General features: G+C 38.7%; 2 protein-coding genes across 2 annotated transcripts in view; one reads left to right on the plus strand and one right to left on the minus strand.

Moving 5' to 3' along the window:
- phkb (phosphorylase kinase, beta) overlaps positions 1 to 25,358 on the minus strand; it is an 82,908-nt gene extending 57,550 nt beyond the window's left edge. The window contains exons 1-7 of the mRNA XM_083900524.1: positions 25,260 to 25,358; positions 22,596 to 22,682; positions 10,963 to 11,101; positions 7,390 to 7,489; positions 4,987 to 5,094; positions 4,344 to 4,424; positions 709 to 824 (exon numbers count right to left, since the gene is read on the minus strand). Of these exons, the coding sequence (XP_083756650.1) occupies positions 709 to 824; positions 4,344 to 4,424; positions 4,987 to 5,094; positions 7,390 to 7,489; positions 10,963 to 11,101; positions 22,596 to 22,682; positions 25,260 to 25,323 (695 nt within the window). The 5' untranslated portion in view covers positions 25,324 to 25,358. The remainder of the gene's footprint in view (positions 1 to 708; positions 825 to 4,343; positions 4,425 to 4,986; positions 5,095 to 7,389; positions 7,490 to 10,962; positions 11,102 to 22,595; positions 22,683 to 25,259) is intronic.
- Positions 25,359 to 25,894: 536 nt separating this feature from the next.
- itfg1 (integrin alpha FG-GAP repeat containing 1) overlaps positions 25,895 to 26,510 on the plus strand; it is a gene marked incomplete at both ends in the record, with an annotated part of 108,565 nt that continues 107,949 nt past the window's right edge. The window contains 2 exons of the mRNA XM_083900565.1: positions 25,895 to 26,072; positions 26,326 to 26,410. Of these exons, the coding sequence (XP_083756691.1) occupies positions 25,895 to 26,072; positions 26,326 to 26,410 (263 nt within the window). The remainder of the gene's footprint in view (positions 26,073 to 26,325; positions 26,411 to 26,510) is intronic.

Here is a 26,510-nt window from a genome sequence, read left to right on the forward strand (position 1 = left end):
CACTACATTCACATTGCATGGGAAATGTACGGTGGCCCTGAAGTGCAAATCACCACCACAAAGAGGAAAACACAACAGCATTAAATTAAATCACAACAACATTAACTCAAAACATCGACAAAAGCAGAAAACACAACGACATTAACTCAAAATGGAATAGGTATACTCTTAGAAATAAAAGTGCCAAGTAGAACCATAGAAGGCTCCTCGGCTTGTCCTCATAGGAGAACCCTTTTTGGTTCCAGGTAGAACCTTTTATAAAGGTTCCATCTAGATCCCTTAGTGTTACCAAGAACCCTCTTAAAATCCCTTATTCAGGAAAGGGGTTCCAAAGGGTTCTCTGGATCAAAATGGTTCTTACTAGGAACCACCAGTGTTACCAAGACCACTTGAAAAACAAATGGTTCCAGGTAGAACCTCGGCTCTTGTAGAAGAACACTTTTGGAACCCTTATTTCTAAGAGTGCAGGTACATGCTGTCAACGAGGATCATCGCTAATTCTCTCCTTTACGTCAATTCTTTGCTGTCCAAACCAAGCAGTCCCATTTCCCAGGTTATGCGTTTTCAGTTAATGTTGTTGTGTTTTCTGCTTTAGTTAATGTTGTGTTTTAAGTAAGTAAGGGCCACCGTAGAAGTGTCTCAGCTGATTTGTCCACTGCATACTGTACATGTTAGTTGGCCACAAGTGTTGCCGAGTTATACACTGACCTGCAATGCAGCTCAGTGCAGCCATTGTTGTATTTGCTGCCTCGCTCCCAGATACCGTAGTCAGGTACCCTGTAGGCCCTCTCCACACAAAACACCAGGTTCTGGATGAACGAAACCTGCACACAGAGAACACACATCAAACACAGGAAGACATGGCCATCGGGGACGACTGCAATACAATCTAAAAGTATACATCATCGCAGACAGAGCATTATAATACGTAGAGTCTCTTTTACACACTGCACTTGGATAATGGGTGACCTTAAATATGGAACAGGGTCGAGGTGTGTGACCCTCCTGCTCATTAAAAAGCTTAGTGTGACAGCCGATTCTTCATCGGCGCTCAAACTTGCCCTGCAGCTATGCAAACTGTGGCAGTATATCAAGCTATAGTTTCATTACCTTGTCAATCTCCCATGACACGAGAACAATTGGACACATATCACAACTTCCTTCCATTTATAGCAACACTTTAATCGTCAGTATATCAACCTTCCAGTGTAGATTCTACGAACTCATCAACAGTGCCCTTGATTTCATCGCCTGAAAAAAGGTCATAATGTTTATGGTGTAATTAGCAAAGTTGAGGCGATTCTCATATTGATTGTCGAGCCAGAGCCGAAAAACAGAGAGATGAGACAAAAAGCAATGAACACATTTAGAAAAAAAAAAGGGGGGGGGGGGGTCATGAAATGTGTAATAACTTAAAGGCACTGAATCATTAATAAGACATGAAGGTAGCAGTGTGTGTATGTGTGCGTGTGTGCGTGTGCACGCGAGCGTGTGTCCCTGACTGATGGGAGATATAATCTAAAATGACAAAGCATAGTAAGGAAAGTGAGAGATGAGAGAGCGATGAAGAGAGGCAGATAGAACCTGTGTGAGGACGTAAATAGGCCAGTCTGTGAAGGAGGGCAAGAGAGAGAGGGAGGAGGGAAAAAGGTGTGTGCCGAGTCTCTTAGTTGGGGTTTTATGAGCGGCGTGATTAACGAGGGGGACTTTTTAGTATCTTAATGGTATCTTAATGAATGTTACTGCCCGCCAGCCAAACGAGCCTCTCCGTCTACCTGCTGCTAGACCACTGTCCCTGACAGCACTGCTTTTTGGAGGGGACATTGTTTGCAACTCATGGGTACATTTTGCAGCGCTATGTTCTTCTGAATGCATACACCTGTATTATGTAAAAAAAAACAATACAGACTAAGAGAAACAGAAGCTAATTAGAGGCTTAATTTCATGCTGAATGAATGTAAAAATGGCATCAGAGGAGAGGTCGATAGTGCATCTTCTCAGAGGACATGCGGCAGCCTTTTCTTAACCACCTCGTGGAGGAAAAATACTGCAATGCAGCTTCCAGCTCAGTCAAGTAAACACCTTCACAAGCAGTGGCAGCTCACAGCCAACTAATAAATTATACTGTAATAATGCGATTAGTCAGGATGAAATGCATTTCAAAGAGCGTTCAAAAAACAAATCACAATCCCTTTGGTTTGGTGAAAGTGACATTTGTTCATTCAAAGATTGATGGGCTCAGTGTGCACGTAGGTGTGTGTAAGTGTGTGTGTGCACGGTTCAGACTGCTTCTTTTAATTTACATTAATTCATGAGTATTATTTAAACATGCAAACTAAGATGGCTTCACAACAGGACTGCCCTCATTACAGACAGCAAAAATGCTGTACTGCTCATGTCAATATAGTTGACACGAGGAGTGAGAAATAGAGGAAAATGAGATGTCACTGGCGAGTGGCTGTGTAAACAGTGTGAAAACTGTATGCTCACAAAATCGATTAGTGCCATGCTGGTCATGTCCTCAATTTCTTAGCCCCATTCAGCAAACACACATATACCTTTACCATAATGCACAAACTTGACCACTCTGTGGCAATTAAAGTAAATCTGTGAATAAGCCGACAATAAAAAAAAACTTGACAGTCTGAATGAGTTTCTGAAGGCCCCACAATAAACAGCACAGTGCGTAGACTCAACAGCTGCGCCGCCTTGGTTGGATTATTAAGAGCTGAACATAAAGAAGATTAAAAATTGACAGCAGATGGGTACATCGAAATGGAGAAGAGACCATTCATACTGTAGAAGCTTTTCAGTGAACATGTGTGTGCTGCCTATAAGGTGTTAACAGTTTGATTCCCAGAAGATTTAAGCCCCACAGTTAAATCCTTTAAAAGTTACCACGTCGAAAGTTAACAGGGCATCTCTGAGCTATAAAAGTGAGATACTTTTTTCTACATTCATGACGGCTCTAGGATAACTGTGGCGGTTTTAGGGGACATGTATCGCGTTTATTTTACTTCAGTTTTTTAAGGTGATGAAATGTCCATAAAATGTATATATGCACTATTTATAAATGCCTCAGAAATGTGACGCAGTATATAAATGTTTCAAATTGACGGTGCTGGAGAACAAACAGTAAACTGAAAAAACAACGTGTTGAAATAACATCTGATACATTACTTTTAATAGTCCACAACACACTAGAGCACTAGTTCTCAAACTTTTTTTTATACCAAGTACCACCTGAGAACATATTAGCATTTAACGTCTACAGACTTTTCCCAGGAGGCATATTTTATTCCCAATAAGATAACTTGGTCTCTCGTCATCCTCCTCTTCCTCACACACTGGTATAGTGAAATTAGATTAAGATGGAACAAGAGATAAGGTGACTGTAATTATTATTATTTAATTTCTTCTTATTTTATGTTATTTGTTTCCATTTTCTACACACGGGTCAAAATTCCACCAGAGGAAGCTCGCATACCACGTACAACAGTTTGAGAACCATGACACTAGAGGATAATTTACCAGATTTGGGTCCTGATCAGGCCCTTCCAACAATCGTGGGTGCCTTCTGGCCAAATTATCCTGTAGTGTGAGGGGTTAACGGACCTTCACCTGGAAATGGATGTTGCGTACTTTTGTTTAGAACTGTAACTTCTACAAGCCAAGTTCATTCCATCTTCTCATCCGTGACTTCACCCACAGTTTTTTCTCCGCACAAAACATAGCCCACACCACAGCTATTAACTGACGACGCCGACAGTGCGCCTCCAAATCTGTTTATATTCTGAAGTCACATTAATTTAAATCCCTGGTATCTCCTTCCTGACTGCATCATCTAGTATGTACTTTCTTGGGAATAAAACATTGAAAATAGGTTACAAAGGTCATTGTGTCTGTGGTCTCCCATGTTTTTAAAATCAAGTTAGATTTGAAAATCCTCCAGTGTGGGGCAGGCTTAATGACCCTTTTAAGCAGCAGTTAGGTGCCACTTGAAATTGACAGTAATGGTTGCAAATGCTGATGTTAAGCAGGTATGAAAAATGAGGGATGAACACAGTCACCCAACCACAACCTTTACTATAGTCACACAACCCACATGAAATGTGGTTTACAAGCACACACAATGGTACCATAAATCCTAAAAATACTCCAAACTGACCAGAGAAAATAAGACCCAAATTACCTAAAATGTAATGTCAGCGATTATACCTCAGATAAATGCTGATTGCTGCTTGAAGATGGGGCCAGAAAACATGACACAAATAAACAGGTCAGGTGAAATCCCTGGTGTCTAGAATCGATTACTTTGGCAGTCATTTAAAAGTCTTGTTTACCTCATCAGTGTTGTAAATGATCTGCAGGCCAGAGCAGATCATCTCCACTAGGTACAGCAGAAAGAGGGAAACGGCATCGATCTGCAGCAGTAAAAGAGGAAAATAGAGAGAGCATTAAAGAAAAAAAACTGTCATTTGTTCACTGTGTGATATTTCCAACTTTGCCAATACAACTGTCTTTGATTTCCTACATTGTATAGGAGCTGTTGTTTGTGAGCTATATTATTAGCTATTAGGTCTTTGGCTTTGGAGCGGTGTCATCAATAATGCAATTTACGTCCTTGCAAAGTTGCTTTAAAAGGAATATAAACCAAGAAGTAAATGAATATGGAATAAATGTTTAACGTTTAGAGCTTGGATGTTTTTTTGTGTTTTTATCTAAAACCAAGTACCTGTGTTGCTTTACTTAGATTAACTGTCCATTACTCAACAAAATGACCTCTGTTCACACACTGACAGAACAATAAGTTGTGAGCGCCAGCGTCTTGTTTGACGACAATTTTAATTTTAATGTTGAGTCTGATCAGCATACTATCATCCTTATTAATCCATATTCATTGTATTCATGATAACTCAATGTGGTTGCAATACTAATCAATTATTTCAGTGGGGAGTTAATGCACTTATCTGCTCAATGGCTGACCTGCAGGTGGTGGTAGTCACTGTAGCTGTGAACCTCGTCACCGGTGTGCACATTAAAAACAGAGTGCAGACATTTAGAGGGGCTGGGGTCCTGTTTAAACTGCTCCACCTGGTAGAGAGAAACCAACAAAGAGAGGAAGTGATGAAACAGTGACAAACAGTGATTAAAGGAAGAAAGAGAGAGATGGTACTCGATGTTACCACCGGGAAAAACATCAACACTAACAGAAAAAGAAACTAAGAAACCATGAGGGCAAACAGACTGGTGAGTAATGCACATATGAGGAAGGCAGAGAACTTGAAAGTTTCATCTTCTGCTTGAATTTGCACCCTTGGTATAGCCTTCACATTAGCAGCTCCTTTCACTTCAGCTTCCTTTTGTGTTTGAACGTCATCACATCAAGTTTTCAGCTCTTCTGTTTGAGGAGCCACTGCAAAGACTGTCAGTGTTTTAAATTCAGTCAAACTTAAATATAGTTTCACTGCAAAAAAAAACACAACAAAATCTAACAGCTCATACCTAAAATACAAATGCATATGTTGTCCCTCACATAAAAAAACAGGACTATTGACAAAATGTCCAACTTATGGACAATAACCTCAGGTTAAATACTGCGCAACCTAACAACCAAACTGACTTGGTACATGACAAACAGAAAAATCTGAATGTAATAACACATTGTCTGTTGTTTTTGTGTGCAGTGGTTCATTGGTGGGTTTTTGTGTGTTTGCTGTAAGGACTCGACTACACACCCATTCACAGCTAGGCCACCAGCCCCGTCAAGTTATAAATAATTGGCCCTTCGTCCCATTTTTACCTCGTTTGTTTCTCTTCTTCCCCTACCTCTCTCTGTGCTCTCTCCATCATCAAGTCCCCCATCGCTGTCTCCATTATTCTTTCTTTGTGCCATCCCTCTCTCCCTACACCACCCTCCCTACTCCCCATACTTTCGATCATTCAACTCTTCTCTTTTTTTTATTGTCCCTCTTGCTCTCTGTGTCTTGCTCTATTTTCTTAGACACCTTTAGTTTTCCTCTTTTTCTTCCAACTGGCACACTGTCTCTGCTCACCTTTTCTCTTTCTGTTTTTTTCATCCCTAGTAGGTCATAGTTAGACCCTCTGTTCCACTTACTGAAACTGCTCCACTTCCTGCTATCCCACAGCGGCCAATTTTGTGTGTGGGTGTGTGTGTGAGTGGGTGAGAGCTACTTCCTTCAGCAGCTAACAATAGCTAATGCTTGCTGCTCCATAGGTTACTGTCCAAGTTTGCCTGACATGCAATTATACAGTATATATACATACATACATATATATATACACACATCCTACACAAATAATAATATTAATAAATAAACAGTCAGTAAATTAATGAATTCATTCATTAAAAATAACACATTTTAATTACACAGTACTTCTACCAATGCTCAAAAATGCTACATAGGCTCAATAAGAGAGAATCAATCACACAATCTGACAAAATCTCCTGGGTTTAAAATACACGTTGTTTGTTATAAATAGCAAACGCATGTGATACGATACATAAATAAACATCACGTCCTCATGACATTTAAAGTAAATGTAATCTACTTCAATTATGTCATCGTGTACCACTGTCTGAGAAATATCTTTATTCTTCTGAAGCACAGTTGTTGCAAAAAAGGATTAACCCCACCAACTCGCAAAGTGTCTTGTAGTTCATTTGATATAAAATTATTTAAAATTTTCTTAAAAAAATCACGGTAGTTCCTTATACACCATACTATATTACAGTGAGGGCCAGATGCTGTATTTGCTCGAGGATATTTGCTCCGCAGTGGCCCCGGTGTCACATCCCTATTAAAAATACCATGTACTCTGTAAGTGTTGGAGACGGGGTTGTAACAAAGCGGCTCTGTGTAATTAAGTGTGTAAACGCAGCTTTGTAATTAAGATACAGGAAAGCTCTTGTGTAAATTAGGTCGTCAAGGTCGAAGGCAGATGAAAGAGAAGGGCAGTCTGTATATGTGCGCATAGAAGTAGTGCTACGGCATGCTGTTGTGCTGAAAGACACGAAGGATAAAGAAACTTTACGGACACATCTGGTTCTGCTTTAAGCACATTATTGTCTTGCCACTTTTTATTCCCAGACTACTCATGCATAAGCATCAGCTTTTCTGCAGACATTGTTGAAATTTCCTCCCATTCAGAGTAAAGGTCTTTGGCAATTAACAGATAGCTGATTATTAAACCTTTAGGACTAAAGCGACCAGCTCCCATCATCATCTGTTATGGTATGAAAGAGGAACCAGATGTGTCCAATGCTCCTGCTCTGAAAGGCTTTAATGAAAAATAGCACCAGATTACAGCTTTGATCTGTCATACACCATGTAAGTGCGGGGTGCTTTTGGCTGGCTAAAAACTCACCTTATCAGCCTGTCGCATGTAGCAGTAGAGGATCCCTCTCATGCACTTGATGGCAGAATGCTCCAATTCGTGGGTGCGCCCCATGTCGTCATCAATGCGTCTACACCACCAGGAAAAGAGGCAGAGGGAAGGGTTCATTATGTTTGGAGATGACATATCCTTAGAAATTAAAAAAGGCAATCAGCAGTCAGAGGATTAAACAAGATGCAGACAAGTAATGCCAAGTTCATACTACAAGATCTGTCACCGGGAGGAGCCGCTGACTTGAATCACATCACAAAAAAATAACACCAAAGCAAGTGACATAAACCAGGTTTAATTTAACTTGGTTTAATGTACACAGGGATATTTACTGAAGCAGTGCTTTTTTTGTCTTCTCCCTTCTCCCTCTCCAAGTCAAATCATAATTTGTATGCAGGAAAAATTCTGGTTGTCAATGCATGACATCTTTGAATATATCACACTTATTTCCTGCATTATATAGCGGATTATCGGCCTCAAAATTGTGCAGTTTAAACTATGCTTAACTTAGCGAGCCCAATTAGCTCACATGCTATTTCACGTTAGTTCATGTTTGCTCTGAATGCTCTCCTATATTTATTTCTCTTGGCAAGGAATATTTTTTAATCACAGGGTACAGTCTAAGAACCTTGTAAAAATCATTTTGTATTTTGTCCTTATCAGTTATATTCACATGTGTATAATGACAATCTCGACTACAACTATTACAATAAAATCAATTGGCGACTATACATTACTATATCCTGATATCACTTAATAACTGAAATACGCTTGCATTTCATCCTGATAATGTGTAAAGCCAAGCCACAGAAATTAAACCTGCTTGAATTGCAGTGATACACGGTGTATTAATCACACTGTCGTACCTATGTGACCCACCACATCAAAAGTGATGTCAGGCAGGCAGCGTTTCATCTACCAGTGTCCCCACATTACAGTGTTTAATTTTGTAATATGCATGAGGTGACCCGAGGTTGCAGTAACATAACCAGCTCGATTAATTTAATTACAATTAATCAGAAAAATATAGTGTGTGTCACAAAAGGTCAAACAACTGACCAAGTTCCATTAAAGAAAATATAACACATAAAATGTGATACAGAAAAAAGAATTAAATGTTTCTGGACACAGTGGTGGATTAAATGTATTATGTCAAGTTGCAAAATAATTTTGAGGCAAATCCACCTGCCAGTCCAGTCACTGATTCAGTCACACACACTCACATGTATACATACAGTAGCTGAGTGTGAAGTAAAGGCACTAGCCAAGCCTGTCAGATGAGAATAATCTTAATTAAATCCAAGTGACAATTCTAATAGCAGGCAGCCATGACTGATGACTGGGATCTGCCGCTGGTCACATCACTGCAGTACACTCTATTTTTACCCTTGTCTTCCCCCTTAATCTCATTTCTTCCCTCTCTTTTCCCTTCATTTTGCTCGATTTCTCCCTCTCCCCACCTATTACCCTCCAACTCCTTTATATCTTCTCCTTTAGTCTCTCTCTTTCAGTATTTTGCCCCATCCACTCCTCCGTTAATTTCTCTGTCCTCTTATATGCATACTTTGTGGAAATTCTCTTTTTTTCCACACTAGTCACTGAGAAACACTGGCAATCATGAGCAAGAGCAAAAGAGAGTTGTTGAAGAGTTCCCAAGTGTTTTCCTTGACTAATCAAGTTGTCTTTAAAAAAGTAAAGCCTTCAGATCACTGAGGCAGATGAAAGATTGGGATCAGTGAGTGTGAAACAGAAGAGAGAAAGCCAAAAATTTCAAGACACAGGGATTAGGTGCAGCACAAGAAACAATTATCTGAGTCATAGTCTGTTTTTCCAAATAATGCACCACAGAAGGTATATTTGTACATTTTTGTGTTCATTTTATGTCTCAATTAAAACTTGAAAAACATTTAAAACATTCAATATGTATATATGTATATATATGCGTATATATATATATATATATATATATATATATATATATATATGCATATAAATATACAAATATATACATATACATATACATACATACATATATACACATATATATATATATATACATATATATATATATATATATGTATATACATATATATATATATTATATATATATATATATATATATATATATATATATATATAAGCTGGTAAATATATAAGCAATGTAAAGCTAGTAAATATATAAATCTCTGGTGCAGAATATTTTGTATTGTTACAATGACTTTATTTTACCTAAGGTAAATGCATGTCTCCTTTGTAAATAAGTTCATTTTTCATTTATATTCAAATCACACAAAGTTATGGAAATATCATATCAGCAGCAAGATATTATCAAGCAACTGTCCACAAAAAAAAAAGCTGCAGACTAATTGTCTTTACTACCTCCAGAACACACCAAAGCTGCTTTTTAGACTTTTTGAACAGTGAACAGCAAACTGAAAAATGCCCCGACAATTTCCAGGCATTTTCCAGAGCTAATGTCTGAAAACCCCTCAAGATAAAAGTTAATTCACCAAACGGGGATTAGTCTTCCCCCAAAAGACTTTTGTTGAGGGCATGTAGTTTTAGTCTGAGCTATGTAAAACATTATTATGTTTTTGAAACAGCAAAGCTAATCAAATATATTATTTTAGCCAGAACAATTTATGTTTGCTGGCTCGAGAAGAGAAGCTTGATTCAATGTCTGCATGACTGTAATGGATCGTGTTCCAAAAAAAGTCTGAAAACTGTAGGGACTGCGGTGTCAAACTCAAGGGTCAGACTAGGTCAAATAATACAAATTCAGAACAAGGCAAATTAAAGATGTGTCATGTAAAGTTATATGAGTGAATAGAAGGGATACTTTTAAATAAAATAAGATCACTTGATTTACCCATGGAAAAGCCTCAGAAGAAGCCAAATATCAACATTGGACGATTGTCATTTTCAAAGTCCACATTTAATATGTTTATTTCTTTTACTGATGAGGTATCTGTATGTGTGCTAGTAATAAGTGTGTCAATGGAGGAGCAGGAAAGACATATGCTGCTTTTTCACAGTACAGTCCTAGCACGACTCGGCTCTACTCTACTCATAGTTTGGTCAGGCAGGTCGTTTTGCATGATTATAGTACCTCCTCAACGTAGGCGGGGTTGTCAAAGCACAGGCTGCATTAAACTGCTGTGACGTTGTTTTAATATACGACACAAAATCACAAACTAGTGATGGGCAAAGCAGTCGTTTTCTGTGTACTGAATCATGATAATCAGTCAATTAAAATGATTAGATTAGTACTTCCTGCTTAACCAGAGCACAGACTCTGTCTGACACAATAACTGAACTAAAGTAACTAACATTTTAGTATCGACTCTACTCTGCTTGAAACCTCACCAGAGCAGCTACTAAAAAAGCAGAGTCAGACTCGAACTGTATAGTGGACAACTGCCAGGGTGGGGCAAATACAATTGTATGACAGGCTGGATGTTAGTTTGATGTGCTGTGGGTGTTACTTAACATCACTATGTCTCACGTCACAAAGTTGTAAACAAATGTAATGTGTGCATGTCATTCACTAACCGGTAGGCTATAGCAAGAGCCCAGGCACCAGCAGCGCAGTACAGGGAGTCCCGCACCTTGGCCTCTTTGCATGTTGAGCACGTTTTGACAGGGAAAAGGCCTGTGGTGGGACTCTGGTAATTCAGAATGGTTGTCTTGACTGGAAAGAGAGAGACAAAGAGAGAAAGCAGACATTTTGACTCAACAGTTCTTTTAAAAAATGGCAATAACCCCCACATGAACTACAGTGAAGGAAATACCCGCAGCACAGGCCAGTCAGCACTGTTCCATGTGTCTTAGAAAACTATGAACTACTAAAAGTGGCTCTAAAATATTTATTTTACCAGTATTCATGCAGTTGACATTCACTGGGAATTTTTTTTCATAATAGCATAATATACACTTCCATGCTCCCACACAGTACCAGTGTGAATGTAAAAGGTCAACTAATGCAGTGATAGATGTTCAAGATGTGCAAGGTCCACAGACATCAAGAAGATTGCCATGTTATTTAAATCCTGTGGCATTGTTTAATTATTTCTGACCGAGTATATTTTATGTTTAGATATGAAGCTTGATTACAAAACAAAAAATAACATCACGGTTTACCGAGGGGCCACAGTCCATACCTAGGGAATCACTGCCTTACAGCATTCCCAAGATATTACTACGTTCATGAGAGTGGGACAGAGGGATGAATGGGTGAACAAACAACCTGAAAATACATAACAATCAGTTACAGCCGCCACTGGTGCAGAAGCATGAAAATGCTACAACTTTCATTAAGCGATCAGTGTCAGCAAAAGTTCATGTAACAAAACCTCTTGGGGCAGAGCTGGTTCAGTTTGTGTTCCTTAATGTGGTAACAGATGGAGTGTGTCTAATAGAGCCAACTGTGACTTGGCAATAGTATGTGGCTGCGACAAGAGAAGAAAACAATTAAAGAAATACAAATATAAGTAATAATTCCTGGAAAAAATATCACTTGCATATTCATGATGCCATTGTTCTGCTTCAGCGCATTAGGTTTGCTGTGCACAAGTTGACATGATTCTGTCTCTGTCCTTGTCAGTGTTGTGTAACACACTGACAGGACAGATGAGTTACCACCTCATCCAGACTTAACTGTGACTCCCATGAAGGGTAAGGCAGCAGACAGAGACATTTCCATTTGTCAAACAGGCCATCTCGGTGGAGAGAGATTAATTATTCTACTTATTCTCAGTTAGAGAAACTTGAGCGGAGGAAACATCCCTCGAGAAAGTATTTTCTTACAAAGCTTGTTTTCACACGTATAGTAAAGTGCTAATAACAATTAAAAAGCCAGAGAAAACTCATGTGGTTCATGTTTGCACCTCAAACACATACTTAATCCCAAATTTGTACTCCTCGACAGTTCCCCGAAGAAAAGCTACAGTGCTTGATTTTGTCAAACATGATTAAAACTTACACGAGACGAACATTTTAATATTTCAAGTAAATATTATCTTCACGTTCCTGTTAAAGCCTTTGACACATCGCTTCAGAGCAGACATCCCACGTTCCAGACGAGTGAAACTTTTTCAGTGCATTTAAATTCATCCAGGTTAAATGGTTAATTGGAGGCACCTGGTTTTGTAAAATCCACTTATAGAAACACCATGTATGTAACTGCAGTTGTTACAGAAGAAGACATTTTTTTTGGTTGAGTCAGAGCAGACACAGAGGGCAGTGGGAGGACAGACAGATGAAACTGCAAATCTGTGAATATGCCTTAATTCTGCAACTCTATCCACCCACCTTTCAGTTGTTCACCTGCACTTAGAGTCCATATCATTTCTGATCACTACCCCTGACATATCTGCATTTTACAACAACATAGCTGGCAAAATATCGATCATTTTCAACACCTGGTTTCACCAATTATGTTTCCTGAAATGACACACAGACAAAAACAATGGCAGGTATCCCACAGGTCGATGAGATTGGTTATTTGACCGAGTCTGGCTGTCTGAATCTTTCTTTAAAACTGTCACTACAATTCCAAGGTAGAGATACTTGACTTTTTATTTCACTCGTGATAGGTCATATAAAATAAAACACTAAAATGTTATTACAAAACACACTTTCACTTTAGTTATAATCTTTTAAAAACTCAGTGTTTTACATGCTTCTTCTTACTGACTATTACAATTAAATGAATCAAATTTAAGCAGGTTACATTTCCAATATGTGTAGCAAAAAAATATGAATAAACCGCTGATAAGACTTTCAGAATATAGAGAGGAAGAGTTACTACACTAATCAATTACTTTAGTGTTACCAGACTGACTGGGGAGCTCTCCAGTAGATAATGGCTAAGGTCATCGCCGTGGAAATGAGGGAGACATTTTTTACCTGGGGTTGTGACTGTGACAATCTGACAGCACTAAATGGGGGAGCGGAGACAAACTAAGATGGTTCAAGTTCACCAAAGTTCATTCTTAACATTAGTTACCGGGGACAGAACAATGGAGGAAAGCTCTTAAAGCATACAGATCATGGCCCTCCGATAATGCACGCTGAAATATTACATACTCAAAGAGAAGGCCCCCAGGAAAGTAATTTATCTATTTCATACACACACACACACACACACACACACACACACACACACACACACACACACACTGACACTCTCTCTCATATCGTTCTCTCCTGCAGAGGTCCCCTCACTGATGACTAATCTGTCTGGAGGGATCACTTCATTTTTCATCAGTACATTATGCCAGTGCAAATGAAGGGGACATTCATTCTGCACTGTTGTTTGATACAGAGTAAAAGTCAGAGTCAGAGAGAAGATGAGAACGATAGAAAGGGAAATGGAAGGAGAAAGAGGCAAGGGAGAAGGGAAATTGAGAAGATGTGTGTGCGCTTGTATTTATTAGCTCTTTAGGGCCTTTTCTAGCATAAACACTGCACTATACTGTACCAGCACTCCTTATGCAGGCCAACACCTCCATCCATCCATTATCTACCGCTTTATCCTCCATTGGAGGGTCGCGGGGTGCCTATCTCAACTGACATAGGGCGATAGAGGCGGGGTACACACTGGACAGTTCACTAGTCTATTGCAGGGCCACATATAGAGACAAACAACCATTCACTCACGCTCTCACACATACGGTCAATTTAGAACAAATTCACCTAATCCCCAACCTGGAGAAAACCCATGCACACATGGGGAGAACATACAAACTCCATGCAGAATGGCCCTTGTTCCAACCGGGCCTTCTTGTTGCAAAGGCAAGACCACTAACCACTACACCAACCATGTGGCCCAGGACCAAAACCTGAAATGGTTCAATTTAGACGTATGATATGTAGTGTCCCAAGAAGAATAGCTGCACCCGCTTATGTGTGTGTGTAAATGGAAATAATCAACGTAATGGGTGGTGGGAGAAAGACAGGGGTGGGTGGGAATGTCAATCTTTCTGTGTTGTCAATGAATGTACTGGTCAATTGAAAGTGATAGTCACATTGGCAGTGAGATGAAGACGCTGATAAGTGTGAAATAGGCAGAATATTAATAAACCTCATTAAAAAACCTCAGTGTACACACGTTATATTACTAGAACTTACTACACAGAACTTTCAGCTGACTCTCACTGTGTAAAACATTAGACTCATTAAAGTAACTGTATTTCACGAGACCGTCGCTGCATATAAAGTGGCTCACGTGCAAAATCAAATAAACTTAATGATTTTTGTGCCCTTGTATTGACACTTGATCTCAGCATAGAGTTAATTAAGTGGAAGCACACGTGCGGAGATACACACGTACACATACACACACACACACAAAGCAATCCCATCTGGATTGCTCCCATATGTTAACCAATAATTGGATAGTGCCATTGGGTGTAAGCTAATTTCAGCTGTGGCTACATAAGCGGTGGTATGTGAAAGGCTCTAAGATGTATGGGTCATCACTTACTCTGGTTACCTCTGTATCTCACACTGGTTTGTCTCAAAACGCTGTATCCCGGAAACCACAAGATCAATGAAGACACCGAGGTCAATACATTATCTGCTAAACAAATCTGCCTTATGATCTCCACTTGCGCCTTCATATTCTCTGAAACAACACCACCAATAATTCAAAATTCCATATCTTAAAAGTGAAGTGCAGATATTTTAAATATAAACAATCCATTACATTTAAATCACTGTCCAAGTTCAGACTATGCTGATTAACATCACATCACTATCCCTGTGTTTCTCAGTATGGCAGAGTTTCAAATGGATTATAGCTCACAACGAAGAACCAACAAAAATTCTACCTCTCAAACAACGACAAATGTTTCACGTTTGTTTATAAATGAAGGATATAAAAGACCAAAAAAAATCAACAAAAGTTACGCACTGCAGCTTTAAACTTTAGTAGAAACAATAAATATCTACTGTTTCGTAATAAAACAGGATAAAGAGAGTGGAGGCGCTCCGACTGTACACAATTTGGACTTAGGGTTTCATTTTACCAATACAATGCTCTGTAAGTCATCATTAGATGCAGAATATAAATGATAAAAATGCTGAACGCTGTTCATTTCCAGACAGCGACTTCTTTTGGATGCAAATCAACTATTGTTGGGAGTTTTCAGCAATCCATCAAGCTAATGTTCCACTAAATCAGCAGCTAATGTCTCAGACGCACACAATCTGCTCTTTTACAATGGGCCATTTCACTGCACTGACAGGGTGTGCAAAATGAGAGAAGATGATGAGAAGGGGAGAAAAATAATACAGCAACAGCACAGATTGAAAAGAGAAAAAAATAGAGAGACGCAAACGAGAGAATAAGTTGGTATTGGTGCAGTTCCTCAGCAGATGCTTTAGGGGAATATGAAAATACACAGACTTTTTTACTTGTGTCACAGGAAACATTATGTCAGCATGAGTACAAATTACAGTTTCATGTAACAACAAACAAACGCCCTGGTCGAACAGATCAACCAACAGTAAACTCAACCACCATAGTGAAAGTGCATATTTTTCAAGTAATGATTCATAATTTGTTTTCTTTTCAGAGGAAATCAATATTAACCCTTTAACGTCATGTTACCGTGCATTACTGCGAGATCTTAGAAACACATGGATTTCACCCCACCAATCAGCAGAGATCCAGCTACATCACAGAAACCATCATCGAGAAAGCTGACCAATCAGAGGAGGCCTGTGACACTTGGAATTTCAATGATGGTAAGTTGATTAAATCAATCAGATGTGTTGGAGCACCTAAAACATGCAAGACAGGGGTCCCTGAAGACCAGGATTCGGAAACACTGTCAAAAAAATGATGTTCCTTTCACTTTATTTGTGTTTTTCTTATTCTTATTAAGCCCATGTCTGGAACAGCATTAAGGCAGGAGGATATAGGGACCTGGTGCCCTGGTAACACAAAACTGCACATTGTCAACTAGCTACAGCAGTGATTCTTACAGTCACCATATTTTTTTTTTCACTTTCAACAGCTACAGCAATATAAGCCTCTTATCTCATTGCTAAAGAGACAGCATATCAGCTTATTTCCCAAAATACACCTTTTTTGAGTGAGTGTCACGATGGGGTTTGTTTAGGGAGAAGCAACATCATTATAGGGTTCTGTAGTTATCCAACAGATTTCAAAAGCGTCCTCAATTTACAACAGTGGCCAAATATAGTCCAATATTTGTCATCTAGTCTTGCTATTGAGAAAAATGTACATGGCCTAATAAATATGCTTTTGAAAAGTCAAAGATTATCTTCATTTGCAGAAGCTTATTTAGCCTGCAATCCATAATTACACCAGATATCTTAAAATTGACTGCTTTCGTCATCTGTAGACCGTGTCTACTAGCAAGAATGGGAGGATTATCAGTTTAGTATTGATGCAAGAACACACACGCATGTTATGAGACATCAGGCTATTACATTTGCGTCAATAAAATCCGATCTGTGCTTAAATTTAGAAAAGTGATCGACCAAATCAAGTCTGATTGAATTTTATTCCCCTTAAATGGATTAACTTGTAAGCAGCGCTTGCAATTTTACTCGTGAGTAGTAGTCTAAATATGATTTGATTAATAAATAATCGTTTACCTCACCTCATACTGTATTGAATCGTGTCATTTTACTCTCGTATCTTATGGTATCGCAATGACAGTTGCTGCAAATGCATCTTAAATTTACTGTATCAACACTTAAACCTGAGATGCCCAACCCTTGTGTTTACTGTTATGTTGATGTAGTTTTTAGGTTTTTATGTTTTCCCCATTTCTTAATCAGTGTGAGCCAGATGGCAGAGCAATACTGCCTTCTGCCTCTAGTATTATCAGGATGAAGGGGAGTCAATAGATAGTGGCCACATAACTACGAAGCTATAGAGAGAGGAAAAAGAGATAGAATGGGAGAGGGGGAAAAAACCCCCATAGTAAAAGATGACGTGGTGATGATCGAGAAGAGATTAATGTTCATTTTCCACTGGTGTTCTTTCCTCTATAACGGAGAACAAGTCTCCTTTCACACCAGCAGTGTAGGCCTAATACTGCTGCCTTCATCTGAGCTGGGGGCAGCTTTGCAACAAAAACAACAAAGAAAGAGAAAAGAGGAAAATGGAGCCGGTTTGATTTGTCACTGTCACCCCAACTTCACCCCTCTCCACCTCTTTCCCTCCCTGAAATGGAGAGAAAGCAGGTATATTGGCAGGAAGGTCTGGGTTCTGGCGATAACAATGTTGGCTTTGTTCCAGACTGGAATTGGACAAGTGCTCCGAGCTGCCACCCAACACAACAATTAAACAAGCCCAATGCTCAACACTGCGTTTTTGACATCGTGCAATTTGGCGGAGGCTTTTCTCCGTAAATCTATGGGATTTCAGCACAGCTGACGCTGTAGGCAACGCTGTGCTCGCTGATAGCGGCAAATTAGTTCCGACTGACAGCTACACCTGTTGCACAACAAGCTCTGTTTATTGTCTCCTGAAATGTCCCAAGCACACATATGTAAACAGCCTAATAAGGACCCGCCTGCCACACAAACACACAGGTTTGCACATCTTTTCTTCTTAGGACACTGCACTGACTTAGACAAAGCCCTATCCCTAACCTTCACCACAATTAATGCCTAACCCTAACTTAACTGCAATTCAAATCTTGGCCCTAAACTTAACCAGTTCCTCAGAAATATAGGTAACAAATACAAGTCCAGGAAACACACACAGTGCCCTATCTTCATCAGAGTAGACCAATGGGCTGTCTCGTATCTGTCTGAAGCGCAATCAGGTGAGAATAGGGGTCATCCAGACCAGAACAGACACTTCCACACTGAATGCACTGACAACCTCTAAATTCACACCCACCCGACCTGGTGTTGTTTGGTTTCCTTTTTTTCTGATTCATCCTAGAAAAGAAATAACAAGGCAAAAATAATACAACAGCTCACTTTTGCCAAAGCTGTAATTTACATTTAAATGTCAGTAAGTAAATCTTCTGCCTGAATCCTGACCCACAGCTGTGTTTTTTAATATTAATCATATATTATTATAATATATTATATTATTATTATGTGTCTCCTCTACTGTTCATAACCCTATTATAAAATATAAAGCATAAAAAGGGGCGACTATAAAAATACAGATGCCAGTCCAATGTGATCTTAAACCAACTTCAAACCATCAGTTTATTATCAGACTAACTTCTGCAGCACAGTGATGATCATTTCTTTGTCCTCTCACATTCCCACTGGACAGCAACGTCCTTCCCTCTCCTTTTCTATCTTTTTTTCATTTTTTGAAACATGCCATTCCAAATAATTAATAAAAAATAACATGATTGATCAGTTGCTGTCATCCTGTCTGTATTCAAAGTTGCACTTAAAACCTTCCTTTTGGATAAAGCTTATAGTTAGGGCTGGCTCAGGCAAAACCTGAACTATGCCTTATTTAAGATATTGTAGGCCTGAGACTGCTGGGGGAGCTCCTGTGGTGCGCTGCACGCTCATTATTACATTATATATGGCATATTTATTATATGGCACTAACCTTTTTCTTCCTCTCCTCTAGTTTGTTTTTGTCCTCTCTGTCCTCATTCTGCAGATACCTTTGACTCCGAGGGTGCAGGATCCTGATCCAGAACTGATGTTATCATTAATATTATTATCACTATTATTAATAACCTCCGTGTGCTCGCTCCGAGGGTACCCGTGACTCCTGGGCCACAGGATCCAGATCCAGTTGCAAGGTTGTTACTATAAGTAGTAGTCTCAAAATCATCATATTTATGCTATGATTAATATTGATATCAGTATAATTTTTGCAACAATTCATACAATTGCTTTTTTATAAATTACAATGTAACATCACGACTGATATAGAACACGTCCCTCTTTCCTTTTCTCTCCCCCTTTTTCGTCCCCCATTTTCTCCTTTCAGCCCAACCGGCTGAGGTAGATGGCTGCACATAATATATGAGTCTGTCAGAGATTTTTTCCTGTTAAAAAGGAGTTGTTTTTTATTCTCTCCACTGGCACCAATGCTTTCTCGTCTCCTTCCTCTACAATATCGTAAGGTTTCTGCCTTACTATGTAAAGTGCCTTGAGATGTAATTGTATGTTGTGATTTGGTGCTATACAAATAAAGATGGATTTGATTTGATCTTCTGAGATGAGTCAGAGAGAACCTCATGCTCTTTGTCTAATGATCACTTCAATCATTATGTGATGGTCTAAGGTCTTTTGCAGTGGGAATTGATAGTGATGCCGATCAGCTAAGCTTAATGTATTTATTAAAAGCATGCTAAATTCATGTGGCCAAGTGGACATGTGACTCAGTTATTATTATTATTTTTATTTTTTTATTTTTTAATTAACTGCTGTGTCCAAATCCACTTTTAAACAGCTGATTCAATAGCAGAACAAAGGTGCATAGTTGAAAAGGGTCATAATTAGTCCCCATATTAATCATAGATGTATTATGAATGTTGCATGCAATTACCATCTCCAAGCAAAAACGGGACGTTTGAATCTGGCTAGTGTCATGGCGGAGGAAATGGTTTTCGTGTATAGTGAGAACATTGTGTACCCACATATGAAGCTGCATGTGCTGTCAACAACACATGCTTTCCACAGCCACAAGATAGCAATATACCTACCAACAATGTATCAGACCACATCAGTTTTTTCCACAAGAAAGCTTGTTGAAAACATAACTGTGACGCAGCTAAGCTAAGCTAAGCCAAGCTAAGCTAAGATATACTTTTACTGATCCCCATACAGGGGAAATCCAAATTGACACAGCAGCACAAAGCGTAGCTTTTCAAAGTAAATGAAAATAGAAATAATTAGAACCACAAAATGTAAGCAAATTACAGGATTAAAAAAAAAGGTACAAGCTTCTGTCGGGGAAAAGGCTTCGCAATGACAGTGACACAGCAAATGAGATATTTCAGATATGACCTGTGTGTTTTCTCTAACAAGTGCAGTGCCCGTAGAAAGTATGTATTCCTAAAGTGGGAGCTTCAGAAGATTTTTCAGTTATGGTAATGTATGATAAGGAACATAACGGCTAACATTATACAAACACTGTGCAACCTCATTAGGCATGACAATTTGATTAGCATTAGCGTAGCTCGCTGTTGTGATTGTCAGCCACGGCAGTTTGCCAGCCGCAAAATAGTAGCATGCTAATGCTATCTGACTAATGGTGAGCGAGATATGCCCGTCACAGACAGACACAACTTGCTTGATAGATAGATGGTCTCCTAACCTGTTTGTCAAAAGCTGCTTTCCCTTTTTTTTTAAGTTCAGATGGATGATATCGTGTCAGAATTCGAGGACACCATATGTTTATCTGTGTGCTGTGGGTTTCTTTGTGCTTCCTGGGAGGTCGAGCATGCTGCTTGTCTTGCGCTGCGCTCCCAGCTGCTGGTAATTCTGTAATCAGTATTAATGTGTATTTATCTCAACTGCAGTCAGGCTTGAATCTGTGTTATTGACTTCTCATGGCGGCAGCATCACCTTGAATGGCCTGCAATGCATATTCATAAATCTACCTCTGAGTTTACCCACCAGCTTAAATCTATATATTTTTTTATCAATGTATTATTTGTTTTCTAGAAGCATTAGGTAGGTTTTGACCAAAACCTACTTTTTTTTTTACACCTCCTTTGAAACTTGAACTATGTTAGCAATCCTTTTTCTTTTGGTTCAATGTTGTTGTTTGTAACTGGTAACTATATTCTCAACATCATTGATTGTATATATGAAGCTTGATTTTAGTGATGTGAAAATGACAATATGTAACTTTTAAACATAATAGGTTTGGGAATCCCCGGTGCCTCGAAAACCAATTTCTCCTTAAACAATAGTGTACATCTGAGAAATATAATCATGTCACCAAAGACCTTTGCAGTTGCATCAATTAACTCAACAGTGTGACAATGTTAAATGCAGGAACTCTTGTTTACAACGGTTCACTTAAAAAAATCTGTCCCATTCTGTACGTATGACACCATTCGGTCCGTACGGTCCATGAAAATTTAGTTTGAATGGGCCTTGCGCCAGTAACCTAGTGACGTTTTTTTTATTTCAAATTTAAGACTTTTTAAGACTTTTTTAAGACCATAATGAATACAGTTTAAGACCCATTTCAAATCTATACTAGCAAAAAAGTACATAAGACATGAAGGAAAATTGGAGTCACAAATCGTTGAACTTGCAATTCGGCTTAGCTCTGGGCTTTCGTTAAGTTTTCTCCGCTCCTATGCTAAGCTGTAAAACACCGCGGCGCGCACAGCCTGCTAGCTAGTGGTGCTTGATATATTCTCACCGGGCAGAACAGGTGGCCTATTTTAGTTCCGTGTTGTAATGTTATTGCATCCTCAAAAATAGAAACATTTCAAAGCGAGACTGAAGTTTATGCATGTTTTTAAATAAAAGTAACGTTAATAGTAACTTAATTTAAGACATTTTAAGGCCTTAAATTCAAATTATTGGATTTAAGACTTTTTAAGACTTTTTAAGACCCCGCGTTTTTCATTTGGTATGAGGTGAGCCGAAACAGAGGCAGGGAGTATCGAGTGATGCAGGTCAGGTTGTAGAAATAGCAATGGCAATGACACAGGAGGAGGGCCTGAGTTATATGAATGCGCCAGCAACATCGTCTCATTTTCCTCTGTGGGAGCATTTCGGATTTTGTGGTGGATAAAACAGCAACTGTATGCAAGCACTGCAAGTACAAACAGTTGTTAACCTTTTTTTTCTTTTTTTTGCCAAATAAATAAAACAGCATGTTTAAATACAGCAATCTCTTCCCTCTTGCTGTTAAAAAAATGCAAATCACTTTGATTAAAGGTTATAATGATGTGCCTAATCAAGCTGCCCCATTCTTTTCAGTTCTTGCATGACATGTCCTTGAGAATTAATATAAAAAATAAATAAAAATTATTATGCTGGAGATATGGAAAAATGACCCGGAAACCTGACATGACAAAATATGGATTTTGTGAACCGCTCCACCCCTAGTGAGGAGAGTTCTGTCCAATCACATATACTACACTAAGAAAAACTGTTGGATTGGTGGCTGAGAGCAGTGTGTTTTGTTTCACTTAGTGTAAAGTTTACGCAACTCCCGCTTTGTATAAGTGATAGTTGTTACTTACCAGCATTGTAGTGGCGGTCCAACTTCTCCCATAAGGGCTCATCATCACGCTGAAGAATGGACAGCTTAAGAGGTTCATAGATGGAACCTGGCAGAGAGAGACGCCCATTAGACACACATTTTGCCAGTGTTACTCCTCCAGATAACCACCTACAATATGTTTTATTACGTCTTAAAGAGACAACGTAAGACGTTTGTTTCCTAGTGCTTCCTGTTTGGTCATTGTCCCACGAACACCAGTAAAGGTTCAGTATAATACAGTTTCCGTATAATGCTTCTTGTTTCTTGGTGCTATAAAGTATAAAATCTTTTTTCTATGAAAACCCTATTCCAATGGCCTAATGAAAGCAGGGCTTCTAGGGGGGACAATATGAATGCTGATGGTGTTGTTTTTCTAACACCATTATATTATCCACAACATAATAATGGCATATTTAAGACGTGAAGTGATGTGGATAGAATGGTTCTCATCTCACAGATACATTGTAATTGCTTTGTATTTTGAGTCTTTACAGCCTTATTTCCTATATTTCAATATGTGAATGGGAAAAGGTCTATAGCTTGTGGATATTTTCTTTCATCAAATCATTCCCATGTCAAATAAATGTAAGATACAATACACACAGAAAGCTCATGCATTAAGTCAGGTTGCTTTTTCACTGCAGCAACAAGTCATGTCAAAAGGCTCGGCACACAAAACACAATTCAGAACCTCAGCTTGAATCTGACTTACCACCAGATTCACATTGTATGTAAAGTACATATATATATCCTAACATTTTACCACATGTCTAAAAGCGAGAGCGCTATGAGGGGAAACCTCCATCTGTTGGACTTTCTCTACTTTCAGACACTTTTCACTTTGCTGAGATTTGCATTTTAATAGGTTCGACCTTGGGTCAATACCGCAGGTACTGAAAAATTCACATTCTCACTGAAATTTGCATAATTTCCATCAGCTTCAAAGTTGCAGGGGGACAAAGCCAATCCGTATCTATTTCACAGATAACACTTTTAAAGAGCATAGAGGAAGTCCAATATTCTACTCCTTTTAATTTGAGATGAGGCAAATACTTGCTGTTGAGGTTTGACTGGTGTGAAACAATCCCGCGACAAAATCAGAGACGCAGAGACGTCTATAATACCTTTCAAGACATTGTGAACCACTGTGTGTGACCTCAATAATACTGTACAGTCATGTTGTGTCACTTTTGAAGAAGACAAAAACAACAAGATTAACAGCTATATCTACAAGTAACACTTTTTAATATTATATTACATGACTGTATCTTTTTATTTCCAACACAAACACTTTAATGAGGAGAAAATTTAAATAACACAGTAGCATGCTAAGGCAAATATGTTTCCCTACGATCATGAAACAATTAAAACTGGGATATATATTAAGTTCCTTCTGTCCAGATGACAGAATGCACTCTTTACTGGTCACTTCCCTGGTTTTCTGTGCATGGATGACCGCAATGTTTTTTTTTTTTCTTCATCTGGTGCCAGTACTTACCGAAACTGAGCAATTCCCGTTGAGGGCCAACACTCGCAGCCACTGAACCAGCCATTCTCAAAAGGTAAGATTAAGGCCAATGGTCTCTCTCAGATTAATCACAAATCTACAGCAACTCACAGGAAGGAGTTAGTAGAACAGAGTTAGATTATAGACGTGCATGAATCAAAAATGAATTACACACCCCCGAGGGGTGGAGATGATCATGAGCTACATGCGAAAATAAATTGCAATGACGTGTATTTGCTTAGGAGAGAAAGATGTTATTTTCCCCTGAGAAGTGTAGAGAAATTGAGAATAATTACTACTATACTTGCTACTTTCAAGTACTGTCCTAATTTATTAACAAACTTACAGTATAAATTAGGACAGTACTTGAAAATAACTAACACAAGCTAACATAGATTGTTTGTTGTTGTAAATGTTATGATTTTGTAACATAAGAGGGGTGAAGTCAGCCAACACTATTTTCAGCTGGACAATTAAGTGAAATAAACACATACAAGTCATCGACCATAATGGCCCATAACATCCACCTGTATTAATGTTATATGGAAAGTCAAAGTAACGAACAAAAGAACATTCAGATTTGCTCTAAAATTGTGAAACGTTATGGCAATATAATGATTTATGAAGATGTGTTATTGATCTATACGTTACCCACCAAATGATTATGAATACAGGTGAAATACATACAGTAGAGATAGCTGATGAAGTAGACAATGTTACAATTAAATACATGTATTGTTATTACCATGGTATCAGAAAAAAGGTGGGACACCAAGGAAACATCAATATTCAGTGATACATAAAACTGCTATGACTGTTTGTTTTCCTTCACTGTATTGTATGCCACCCTCAAAACATGATGGGAGTACTGTGCAAGAATATCATAGCTCTCACACACCAGCAGCAAAATACCCTCATCTAATGTAGTGCACTAAGTACTTTTAACTAGTGAGCTGGTGAGAGACTCTTAAAATAGCTCGTCTGACCTTTCAGGCTTGCACTCTACAGTGGACAAATGGCCACAAGTCACTTGTAACACCGTGCTATGCAACCGTATAAGCACACAGTCTCACACAAGCACTAACACAAAATCAACCAACAGGCATTATTCTGTGCAATGAAAGTCAAACGACAGACCTGCTCGTTTTAATCGGCCTTTGAATTCCAGGAGTTTCCAGCCGACATCTGACAGACTCGCCATGTTTACAGAGTCTCAAAATCGTCAGAGCGTTTTGTAATTTCCGGTAAATACCTTCAAAATAAAAGACAGACATACCTCTCCTGATCAGCTGCAGTCAGTTATAAGCAGCAATAAGACAAAACACGACGTGTAAGCAAACAGTTTAAAAACAAAAATGTATAATGTATATAAATAAACGCTGTATTTCCGCAGTGCCGTGATCATTATCCTGTTTGTTAAAAGCTTTACGTTTATTTATAAAGTAACCATCCCGCGTTTCCGGCTTGGATCTATCTAAAACTTTGTTGCTTGACGCACCTCAACTGTCAAGCCACCTCTGTTGCACGACACTAACGTAAAACAAGGAAGTGCAAACATCACATTGTTTATACTTATTCGTCCATATTGGTTCGACGTCCGACCAAGTAATCAGGAAAAACAGAATAGATAAACAAATTGAAAACCGAAATAAAAATCAACACAGAACACAGGACGTAATTTTAACTTCAAAAAGCTGCCGTCTCTGCCTGTCGTAAATCAGAGTGCCGTATCGCAGTTCGTGTTGTGTACAGCTGAAGAGGCAGGCAGCAGAATGTGGATCTTCAAATTAAACAATTTAGCTTTTTTATTCGTTTTTGTCGGACCGTATAGCACATTTGCTCTTAATGATGTAACTGTCGACCTTTTCGGTGCCGAAAATTACGGGACGGTGGCAGCGTTCGGGGATCTCAACTCGGATAAACAGACAGACATGTTCATCATCAGAGAACGTAAGGCGAAGCTTCTGTACTAGAGCTTAACCTCTTTAACCAATTATATATGTATAGACACGTATAATACAGTAAGAATTGTGTGTAATGTGGAGACACTAAGGGATTGAAATTCATACTGAAAACTGACCATTACTATTGAGTGTAACAGTACAGGTGCATGTGATGCAGTATTGCGTGCAAATCATTTCCTTGCTAGCAATAATGGAGATATGTTTAATATAATGTTTGTGTTTATTTCTCACTGTTTCAGAGTCTCAGTTGGTGATTTTCTTGGCTGACTCGAAAACCCCTTACTTCAAACCCAAAATCAATATCACGAAAGACCTTTTGCCAGGGTAAATATACAGTACACATTTACCTTTCACTAACATTGTTTTTTTTATTTCTAATTTATAAATTCATAAACGTTTGAGTTATAACATGTAATGTTCTCAC

This window comes from Microchirus variegatus (assembly GCF_963457635.1).
Source record: "Microchirus variegatus genome assembly, chromosome: 14".
Taxonomy (NCBI): domain Eukaryota; kingdom Metazoa; phylum Chordata; class Actinopteri; order Pleuronectiformes; family Soleidae; genus Microchirus; species Microchirus variegatus.